The sequence below is a fragment of the Mytilus galloprovincialis genome, chromosome 13 (genome assembly GCF_965363235.1).
Source record: "Mytilus galloprovincialis chromosome 13, xbMytGall1.hap1.1, whole genome shotgun sequence".
Classification (NCBI taxonomy): Eukaryota; Metazoa; Mollusca; class Bivalvia; order Mytilida; family Mytilidae; genus Mytilus; species Mytilus galloprovincialis.
In genome coordinates, this window is record NC_134850.1 from 34,817,157 (window position 1) to 34,829,369 (window position 12,213).

Here is a 12,213-nt window from a genome sequence, read left to right on the forward strand (position 1 = left end):
ATTTTAGTCCCTATAGGAATAGTAGAAATAAAAAAAAAATGTTTTGGCCGACATCTGTCAAAGTCTTCAAGTAATTTTGTATGTGCAGTTCAACATGATATTTTTTTTAAAAGTATACATGAGGGATATTTATCACTTTAGCAAGGAAATTCATGTTCTGAATAGTATTGCACTAATATTGACCTGAGTAGTATATCCTATTAATCCCTGAGGAAAGAATAGAATCTTTAAAACGGAGACCAGTAAAAATATAGGAAAATATGGCATTTGGTTTACAGTATATTATATAATTCATACTACATATTATAAGTTTGAATAGTGCGTGCTTGATTGATTGATTGATTGTTTCTTAATGCTGACTTAGCACAAAATGACTGGATCATGGTTTGGTAAAATGAAAATGATTTATGATCCGAAATAGGGAAATGATTTGAAGTTATATTTACACAATTTATTATGTTCATGTACATGTGAAATGATAGCTTTTACACTATATATTTTGCTCTTACATTCCAATCAGATTTAATTATAAACATTTTTATGTATTTATTTAGTCAGTAGGACACATTCATTACAATATTTATATTTATGATTGTTTATGTGAATTAAAAAATTAATTCTAAATATTCCTTTTGTGCTGTTTTATTGTTTTCTTATATTACAATTTCCGGAATTATAAATCTTTGACCACATAATTGCCAATTGACTGTTGTAGAGTTGTTGCCCTTAAATGTTGATTTGTCCCAAATTTAGTGTTCATAAATATTGTCTTGACAATTAAAATGGAAAAATGAAAATAAACCTTATGAAAATAGTGCATACAAAGTGCTTTTTATTGATTTACCTTGATCACAAAGGCACACACTGAAATTTTAAAACCAAAGTTTATAAACACTTGGATATGACAGGAGTTATATGACTAAAAGAGACTGAAAATAAAAATCAAATTAATCACTGGTGAACTTTATCTGATATATAAATGAAGTAATCAAATCTATGTCAAGTCACTAATCTTTGTCAATTTCTCAGATCTGTGGCCTGTGATGTCATGACTCGCAAACCTGTGGCCTCTTGTCCAGCCTTAAATCTGTATGATTTCTTTAGGTCTGTGTCTCTTTATTGATTGCAATCCGTGTCATGTCATAAGGTAGAAATTTTCAACTTAGTTGGAAAGGGCTTGATTTACAAAATCACAAAAAATCAACTTAAAAGAAAAAACGAAAAACAAATTACTGATCTAAAAGTAATCATATTTCTGTTTAAACGTTAACATTTGGACTTTAAATGCTTCATAAGTTATTGAACGACACCACCCCCCCCCCCCCAAAAAAAAAAACCGAACCACAAACAAACACTCACTCAAAAAAACAAAAGGATTTGATTTATGTTTATGTGTACTATCCAACATAGTTATGTATGAGTTTTATCCAAAAAAATAATGAAAGGCTTGATTAGCCAAATAAACACAAATAACAAAAATCTACTAACAAGAAAGACAAAGGAAACAAATTACTGATCTATAAAAAAGGGACGAAAGATACCAGAGGGACAGTCAAACTCATAAATCGAAAATAAACTGACAAAGTCATGGCTATAAGTAACCATCTTTCTGTTTTAACGTTAACATTTGAACGTAAAGGCTTCATAATTTATTTAATGACCCCTACGTACAAAAAAAAAAAAAAAATCAAAAAGAAAATGTTGACTAGTTCAGAGCACCTTAATGGATCATAATCTCGTTTTATACAGTCGTAATGTAAATGTTTAGTTTCTGTGTATCTATTATCTAAAATAGTAATGAATGTGTTTTATTCAAATAATAATGAAAGGGATTAACCAAATCGACACAAATCACAAAAATCTACTAACAAAAAAAGACAAAAGACACAAATTACTGATCTTAAAGTAATCATCTTTCTGTTTTAACGTAAACATTTGAATGTAAAGGCTTCATAAGTACTTTAACAACAAACAAAAAAACACCAAACAAACACAGCAAAACCACAAGGAAATGTTGACCTGTTTAGAGCACCTTAGTTGATCATCAATCTCGTTTTAAGCGGGGTTCGTGTTGATGGTTTAGTTTTCTGTGTATATGTATTATCCAACATAGATAGCAATGTACTAGTATGTGTTTTATTGAAATAATAACGAATGTGTATAAACCTGCATAATAATGTTGTCATTTTAGCTGTATTGTTTACATTATCATATACATTTATAAGAGTTGCCAATTTTTTTCTTTAAATTTCACGTACTATTCAGTTATATGGCAGGTGTTATCAAATAGATAGTTTCAACGCACGTTGTAATTGTAGCAGTTCAATGTTTCTGTTGTTCCGTTGTTTTTCTCTTATAGTTAATACGTTTCCCTCGATTTTCGTTTGTAACCCGGATATGTTTCTCTCAAGGACTTATGACTATTGAACAGCGGTATACTACTCAGTCTACTGTTGTCTGTATCTTACGTTAGTTTTCTGTGTTGTGTTTTGTGGACAGTTGGTTTTCTTTCCATCTTTTTTGTTTTTGTCTGTTGTTTTATATGTATATGTTTTTCTTAAACTTTAAGTTTTTAACCACCACTTCTTCCTGTTTCTCTCCCCCCTTAATTGTTGCAAGGATACAACGTGTTTCACTGCATAGTTCTCGTTCTGAGTTGTAGAAAGCACACTGGGTGCATATTTCACAATATTTTCAATTTTAAACAAACGGATTTGATTTTCGATTGAAGTATTAACATATTATTTAAAGTACATGCATTTTTCAACTTTACCATGTTTACTAATTTTTAATTTTGAAAAACAATTTTAAGTATTTTAAAATGCATTGATTGATAGATTGATGCTTGCCTAACGTCTTTTGAATGATCTTCTTCCACTGATCTATTCTCGAGGATCTATTATTGAAATAATAGCAAATGATGAAGGAACATGTGTTTTGTCATTTGATTTTGCCATGTGATTATAGGGACTTTCCGATTGAATTTTCCTCGGGGTTCTGTATTTTTGTCACAGTGATTTAACTTTTTGTTATCTCCTTAACTTTTTTAATTCCTTCCTCAGAGACGTAAATATTTGAATATATGTCTCTGATTTCATCAAACATTTTTGGCTTAATCTAAATCGTGAAATAATTTTATTCCACACATGTACAAGATAACTGTTTACCTCCGTTTATAATTGTGTGTAATATGTACTTCCCTTTGAAGAGACCACCTAATAATATATCGTACATAATTTTGTGTATATGTACTTCGGGAAAAACCGGAAAATTGACAATTGCGTCGAAAAAAATTTCATCTTATGACAATGATAACATCATTTTGAAGGGATTAAGGATACTTATATCAACATATGACTAAAGGACAATGGAGTCGTCTAAACTTTTATTGAAGGTAATTCATATATTTTTGTTTGTATAATTCCTCAAATATGTATCTTAATGTAAAATACAATAATTGATTAAGTTGAAACTGAAATAGCTGTCTTAAACATGTGAAATGCGGAAATTAAAACAAGGAAGGGTAATTTATATATTTTGTTGTTATTGTTGAATTTTATTACCAGTCAAGCATGGTAATTTATATTGTCATGACTAACACAAAATAAACATGTAAATATACCTTTCTGTTTATTATCAATATAAGTTGGCAAATCAATATAAAAATAACGAGGAATCAGTTTCTGGATTTTCAACATCAGGAACGTTTAAACTCAAACATTTGAAAGCGAGGGCTGTATATAAATACCTGGAAACATAAGAAGTTAACAGACCTAAATTAAATGGAGAATACATGCTTACAATACACTAGCCCTGCATATCTTCATGCATATAATACACATTCAACCGCTAAATACAAAATAAATTATTACACATGCAGGCTCTAGATCTGCAGGTAAATTCATTCAAACAATACGCAGGCTCTGCACAAAATACACGAAAACAATACATAAGCCCTGTACAAATATATGATGACAACATGGACAATACACAGTGGCTACACGAATGCATTAGTTATGCATAGATGTATCAATATTATTTTCGCTCGAGCTGGTCGCTGTAAGCGTTTCTTCTAATCACTTCCTGTGAATTTTGACGTCCTAATTTTGTCATGCTACAATTGTCTATGGATAAGCCATCACAACTAAATCAATATCCGGTGATCCAAATTCAAAGTACACATGACTTTAAAGACAAAATAATGTTTAGTGATGTCTGCGAATGCCAATGCTGGTGGAGTTTCCCCCCGAGGGTATTACCAGCCCAGTAGTCAACACTTCTGTGTTGATGTGAATTATCATTGATATAGAGATAATCATAAATTAACTGTTTACAAAACTTTTTTTTTGAAATACTAACTAAAGGCTTTTCTACCTCAGGAATAGTTAACCTTGCATGTATTTGGCAAAACTTATTGGACTTTTGGGTCCTCAATGCCCTTCAACTTCATACTTTGTTTGGCCTTTTTAACTTTTTTTTATTCGAACGTCACTAGCGCAAATACAAAATGTCTATCCGGGTATCTCTGCTGAGTTTATTTACAATGTTTAGCAAAGTTATGTACAGTAATGTCTGCGCAAAAAAGTTTTATCTCATCCAAATAACAATAAATGCCTTGCACCTAGCTTGTCACACAAACATGACTGTTACAACTGCAACGTTCGTAACAAATAATCATATATGCTCATGAAACATGTTCAAATCCGTTTTTTTTCACATTCTTTATTATGTCAATTACCATATGGTAAAAAATAAATTATTTAATGCCCAAAAAGGCGCAAGCCAGGGCCGACCGTACAAGGGCTGTATATCCAGCTAAGGTAATTAAAACTTCCATTTGTTGAAATCCGTCTTGAATAGTTGAGTATCACCGAAAATCTACAAAAGTATCATGAAGACAGGATTTTTTTCACATTACAATTGAAAATTTTCAGTTTGAAATCGTAAGTTAATCCTGAAATGAGAATGCACAATTTTTATTTTTTTTATTCAGTTCTGTTGTATATCTGTGATGGATCCCAATTTATTGTCAAATTAACTAATTGCTTACCTACTTCTGTCAATATAACGGAACAATAAACAACTGTCATACAAATTAAAGGTTTAGCTAGCTGTAAAACTCGGCTTTAATCCACCTTTTTGTCAGATATATGACAGTTATCTTCCATGCGTCCCGTTGGTTGATGTAGTCTAACATTTGAGTTTAACATTATAAATGGACTTTTTTTCTAATTTACCTTGCAGTTTGGTATTTTTGTTATTATTTGTGTTTTGTTTGTTCCAGTTTATAAAAACTGATTCAGAAATTCTATATGCATTAAAGTAAATTATATCGGTATAAAAAAAAGTTACCTGCAGTGTATAGGTATATTTTTTTAATAAAGTATATAATACATACAAAAACCATGTTTTTTCTTCATCATCTGAGAAAATTTTATCATCATTTATATTATTTATGAATGCGACGCCGAAGGTGATAACGTTTATTGTAATTTGTGTGTTTATCATTACAGATAACAGTGATTATACACTTTATTTTAACGGTGTGGTAAGTATTGTATTTTAATTCTTGTATGCGTATTTTACTTGTGAATGGACTCAGTTTTATCCTAGATTTTTACCAAACTTGGACAGAAGCTTCTTACAATCGAAGATAGTATCGACTGGAATATTTTTATTAATTTTTTTCTCTCACTTTTGTTAAGCCAGCGATTGACAGCAAGAGTAGGTAAGACATCGGGTTCCGCGGAACCCTTACAAACTTTTTTTATGGAGCATATTTGGATCCTGCTATGCTTCGAAGATGCCACCATTACGATCTTGAACGTTAACGATATAAGGACAAGTTTCTGTACAATTTACCATACAAATACAATTATAATATGTATAATACGATCAAAGTTGTAGACGCAATTTTCTTGCATTTAGAAAAAAAATAACTTGTGAATCATTTCTACAGATATTGTAGTATCAATTTAGCTAACATAAAAAAAAGTATTTATCTAAGTTACTTACTGTGCCGTTAAATATCGGGCAAATTCTGTAAAAAAAAATGAAATAAAGCAATGTTTTATCTATTGATACAGGGCCACAACATCCAGCTTCTTACCGGATTCTTACATTTATATGAATTTGTTTGTTTTGCTGATTGGTATATTTTCCATTGTACATAATGAATCTTCGGAAGCAGTTTTCATGGTTTGTTTATTAAATTTAGGTCATGGTGGCCTGATGCGGTTCTTTATCGTTTTCCAAATTTGACATGTTTTTCGTTTTCGAATTTGTGTTTAAGCGTTTTCTCGTGTTCGCGATTTTTTATTTTCAAATATCTGGTCACCATACTTGCCTTTTTTTTTCATTTTATATTTGTCAGGTTAAGCTTTTTATAACTATATTAACGATGAGCCAGGTCATGATGAAAAGCACATAAGGAAAATGAAAAACACTTGTTTAATCTTATTAAACTTTGTACAATTTTTTTTCGGAAAGTCAAGCAGTTGAATCAATAGTTTAATATGTCTTGAAGAGAAATACAAATTAGTATATATTTTGTTCTATTTTGAACCAAACAGACTTACGAACATTTATATGACTTATTTAACTCCTTATTTTTGAAAGGTGTGGTAGTGTTAGTGTTTGACTTAAGACATTATACCATTAAAACATAGCAGAATAGGGGGATGATTAACATAAGCTTTTTTACGGACATGAGTTGGTAGACCTTTTTTTGATTATACATTGTATATGTTTTACATGTTTTACATGGTTCACAAGTTTAACATGTTCTTAATGTTAAATTGTTCCAACTGTCCAATTATTCCAACTGTCCAATTAACTGTCCAATTATTCCAAATGTCAAATTGTTCCAACATGGATATGAATGTCTGTTTAGAATCGTCTGCATCCTCTCTTCTCAATAAACAAATTTGTTCATATTAAAAACTAATAGTATTAAAAAACGCTCTTAAGAATAATGCATGCAATCTGTCTCACCAAAGGAATAATTTATATACGACTGAAGATATGTACAAGTAAGGATTAAAAAAAGATATATTTATAAAATTGACAAAACAGATGTAAAATTCAAAGCACTAATAGCAATCTTGATTATTTCTTAGTTTTTAGTTCTCCACTGCTTTACCATTGTACAGGACATGATATTTCTAGGTATATATCAACCTATAGCAGACGAAACTGTCGAGGTACCTCATCAACGTGGTAAGTATATACTAATATAGACTAATGGAAGAGATAGTTTCCTGATTTACTGCAAATTTAGAAACCTGGGATATAAAAAAAAACCCCAGTAAAATCAAATGTTCCAAAAGACAACAACAAAACACACATGCCACAAGGTTTACTTATTAAACACTACAGTTGAGTGAATTAACGAATTAGTGAATTAAAACACGGCAACATTATTTTTAAAAAAGATAAACACATCTTCGTTTTATATTTTAGCAACATTATACAGAAACTAGTATAATTTCAGTCATTTATATTACCCATATTAACATTTTAACGACTTAATTACCAGAGAAATTATTTTTTTATGAAAATTTCAAGGTTTTCAATATGCATGATTTTCAAGATGTGATATGAGTGCCAATTATTGAGACAACTCTCCATCCAAGTCATTATTTGTAAAAGCAAACCATATTGGTCAAAGTACGGTCTTCAACACGGAGCCTTGGCTAAACATGGACCAAACATGACTAGTGTATAACCATTCAAACGCTTAAACCAACGGTCTACTGTATATAAGTAACGAGAACATTCATGAACCACACCAACAAACGACAACCACTGAATATCAGGTTCATGAGTTAGTGCAGGTTTATGCAAACAAATACATTTTTACATTATACATGCATTTATGCCCTTTTTATTTGTTGTTTCGCCTATCTGAAAGGTTGATGTTGATAAACCCTGTGTATATCAATATTTGCGTATGCGTTGTTCAATTGTCTAGTAAATATCGATATATTGGTAGAAGAAATACCAGAAATACGAATCTCGTTTTGAAAAATGAAGAATTATTAAAAAGAAAATGCGAATTTTGTGCACAGGTTCGTGTATAAGAAAAAGGTTATGGTTTGTATCAGTGTTAACAAGTGCATCACTTGCCTCCTTTGAAATGAGTTGATTTGATATTTAAAATGTTGCTTTATCTTTCAGATAGTGTGAAGAATAGGTACAGATTCAGTCTGGGGTATCCTTTGGACATCAATTATTTATCAGTATTTGATCATTAACATATCATTTTCTTTCAATTCACCTCAATTATATTACCTGTATTCCATAATATTAATGAAAAATTAAAAAGGAAAGTCCCTTATCAAATCGCAAAATCAAAAGCTCAAACACATCAGACGACTGGATAAAAACTATCGTACACCTGACTTGGTACAGGTATATATAGATATAGATCGTCATTATAAATACTAGAGCCCATACAAAAACAACCAGAACCATGATTGACATTTGGATCGAGTTGTTGTATATATATATGTTTTATATATATTTTTTCAACCAGGCTCGTTAATTCAAAATATATTGCTATCAATTAAACTGTCAATTTAATGATATTGTTACTTTAGATCTGAATCAACTCACCGTTTTAAAATCAAATATAATTTTGGAGAATATGTTGCGATTTGCTTACAACACCACAAACAATTGAATATAAATAATCTCTTCATATATAACAGGATTAAATTTTGTATTAACGCCAGACGCGCGTTTCGTCTACAAAAGACTCAACTGTGACGCTTGAATCCAAAAAAGATAATAAAGTACGTAGTTAAAGAGCATCGAGGACAAAAGTTCCTAAAAGTTATGCAAAATACGGCTATGGTCATCTATTCCTTAGGTAGAAATGCCTTAGTATTTCAAAACTTCAAAAGTTTGGTAAAAAGTTAATTGAAAATGCAACTAATGACATTATTTTCCTCTCGCGACATGAACAATCAAATACCAATGGTCCTTTAAATTTTGAAAAGACGAATTAACCATTATGAAATATTTTTCCTCACCTGTGTAATAGTATGTGCATTACAAACCTGATAATAAAACCAGTGACAGCTTTCTTTCTGTATAAAGTGTGGCAAGAAAGACAGGGGAATACAGTTAACCTTCCATTCAACATTCCTGGATTTGGTATGCATATTTTATATGATTCGAAGTTGTTGAACAACCCCGCAAGTCGTTGATTTAGAACATGGATCTCGAAGGCATTTTTGTTTATTATTTGAATTTAGCCATGATAGATTTAATATGAGAATCAGTATGTTCGAGTAACTGTATAAGTAACACAAATGTTAAATGTATGACACGTTCAACACGTGTTTGTAGATAGAACTTCATTAGGTTGTTTTTCTAAAAACTTAAGAAAACGGTAAAAAATTTAGAGCTAAAAACCGAAAAAGAGCAAACAGTATAAGGCCCATTTTGCGTGACCACGTTTGCACAGAGTTTTAATAACTGTAAATACTTATCAAAGTTACCAGGCTTATAAATTAAATTTACAGACACATATATCATTCGAATACTGCGTCTTCGTTTTAAAAGTTCCAACTTATCACAGGAAAAAATCGATGCAACTAAACTTAATCACATGTTACTATAATGCATATTTGAGGTTATGATTTTTGATCACCGAGGATATTTGTTTAACAAATCTTTAAAATTAAGTAAGACTTATTGCCATTCGGAACAATTATAGAGGGTGCGGATGGAGGTTTAAAAAAGAATAATTAGAAAAATGGCCTCTTTGGTCGGGTTGTTGTCACTTTGACACACTCCGCCTTTCCTTTCTCAATTTTAAACACCTGCAGAAAACAGAAACAAATGAACCCCATTCAGACCCTCATACTAGTGTAATGGATAAGAAGCATCAATAGTTTTAAAATATCCAAACATTGCAGTCATGTTGAACCCAAAGACCAAAAGAAAATACATATGGGAATTATATAGACTCAAAACGGAAATATTCAGGTTGGGCCGATACAGTTAGGTTAGCAATGCAAAACGAGAGGAAAGGGGATAAAAATTATTCCTTCAATAAAAAATATTTTCACCAATAGAATTGTTTATTACAGAAATTAAGACAATTAACGCTTATTTTAAATCGAAAGCACTGTTTCGCTTTGATTGAAAATTGTATTGATATAGTTTATTTAATTTGTAGGAGGAGATGGAAACCCTTACAGACCTTATCATGACATTGACAGGTCGTCCGAAGGTCATATAGAAACAGCATCAACTCCAAGAGTAATGGAAGACAGTCGCTTGACGTCATAAAGTCAGAATTGATAATTATATCACAGCGCATACCTATTCTTCATCTGACAATAAACAGCATTTATTGTGCGAAATTGTGACGTTGCAGCAGTATAATTTTAGTATTCTAAGTACTATCTTTCACAAAAAGATTGTACGACTTCCAATAATTGCTCATTTTTATGAAGTTTAAACTCGTGTTTGAGAAAATGATGATGATAAAGTTTTAGCATAAAGTAATTGAATAAACGATATCACACAATTATAATGATTTTCTTGCAAACAGTCCGCTTGTTGTAACACTATTCTTTTTTATTTAATCCAAAATTTACAAATCTTGTAAATTGACATATACATTTCTAAATTGTGCACAACACAATACACCTCTCCTTTAAAAAATATAAATCTTTTTTTTTTTATTAATTTTTTTTGGATTTCAGTAATGACATGAAAGGTTTATGTTGTGTGGTTTTTGCAAATACTGTCTGATCTACACTTTGTGTCTTTTGTGTCTTTTGTTGATTGTTAAATGTTTTGGTTTCGATATGACATCGGAGTGATTAGGGACCCAGATTTGTAAAAGTTTTTCCAAACTTGTTTCCGAATTCCATATTTGAATGTTCTGGTTTTTCAAAACTTGTTTCCGAATCAATATTTGAATGTTCTGTTAAATTGTAACACTGCATTGTTATAATTTTCAATAATAAATATTTTTTTATAATTTGTGTGCCGGTACACCATTGTTCTATGTGGAGGAGGGGGGATGCACTCACAAACATGTCTATTTTCATTCTTTGTGTGTCTGTCAAAATTCAAGAGCCTATAATTGATTGATTGCATGGCGTTTGTTTCTGGTTATAACATTTGTTTTCGTTTATTGTTTTGAAAATAAATAAATCAGGCAACAAGATTGTTTGCATTTGTCATTTAAGGGCATTTATAGCTTGCTATTCTGTATGAGTTCTGCTCATTGTCGAATAGATACGAGGATACAACTTTTATGGAGTATCAGACCAAATAATTATAACTTTAATATATAGTTAGGAAACCCTATTATTTAGAGGTTGAATATATATTTTCGGATATTTTAAAAACACATTCTTGACCTAGTCTTTATTGATGTATTGACTTTGTAAACACTAAGTTTACATAGTTGACATTATCTTTATTGTTCTAGATGAAATGCTGAAAACATAAACCCATTACTCAAAGATAGTTATACCTTAAGTAAACACCTTGATTCATAAGGAAGTTATACACTTTTATCAAAGATTCTACACAAGAAATGAATATTTATATACACAAAATAGTTTCCTGTCAAAATATGGAACAAGAAAAAAAAACCTAAAGACATGGATTAAGAATTTTACAAGCAACTTTTATTCAGAATTACTTAGGAAAAATACACATTTTAAACGAAAATAACAAACTTTTTCTTCAAGTTTTAACTTACAAAAATATTAGCCTAAAGTCAAACAAGACCAAGAATTTTATCTAAGATTTCCAAATTTTGACACTAGACGTTTATTAACAAAAATTAGAATAAGTGACCATAATTTACTAGATATCTAAAATACCTCGGGACAATAGAACATGTTTTAGTATCCAAGAAATGACACAAAGACCTAACTGAAGCAATGATCGAAGAATGAGGTCGAGGTCAGGTGACCACAGTCAGAGATACAAGTAGACCTAGCAAGGATCCCATTTACCAAATACCACATTACTCACAAGTGAGAGCTTCCAAATTTCCAAATGTATTAAAGCAGCTATAGCTTCAGCTAACAAATTTAAGCAGACATATGAGAGAAACAATTCTAACTGAGATTACAACCTACCTGCTAAACTACAAAACAATGATAAAAAAATCTAATAAGACAGATTTCAACAAATTACAACCACTGAAAAAATATACTAGCTTGGGATTATAAT

The 12,213-nt window shown here is 30.6% G+C and overlaps 1 protein-coding gene across 1 annotated transcript; it reads left to right on the plus strand.

Annotated features, from left to right (window-relative positions):
- The first annotated feature begins 3,185 nt into the window (after positions 1-3,185).
- Positions 3,186-10,543, plus strand: LOC143057894 (type-1 angiotensin II receptor-associated protein-like). The gene is made up of 7 exons (XM_076231353.1): positions 3,186-3,394; positions 5,514-5,548; positions 6,087-6,198; positions 7,119-7,218; positions 8,179-8,212; positions 9,047-9,159; positions 10,190-10,543. Exons 1-7 carry the CDS (start codon positions 3,368-3,370, stop codon positions 10,300-10,302), a joined length of 534 nt encoding a protein of 177 aa, XP_076087468.1. The 5' UTR covers positions 3,186-3,367; the 3' UTR covers positions 10,303-10,543.
- Positions 10,544-12,213: the final 1,670 nt, after the last annotated feature.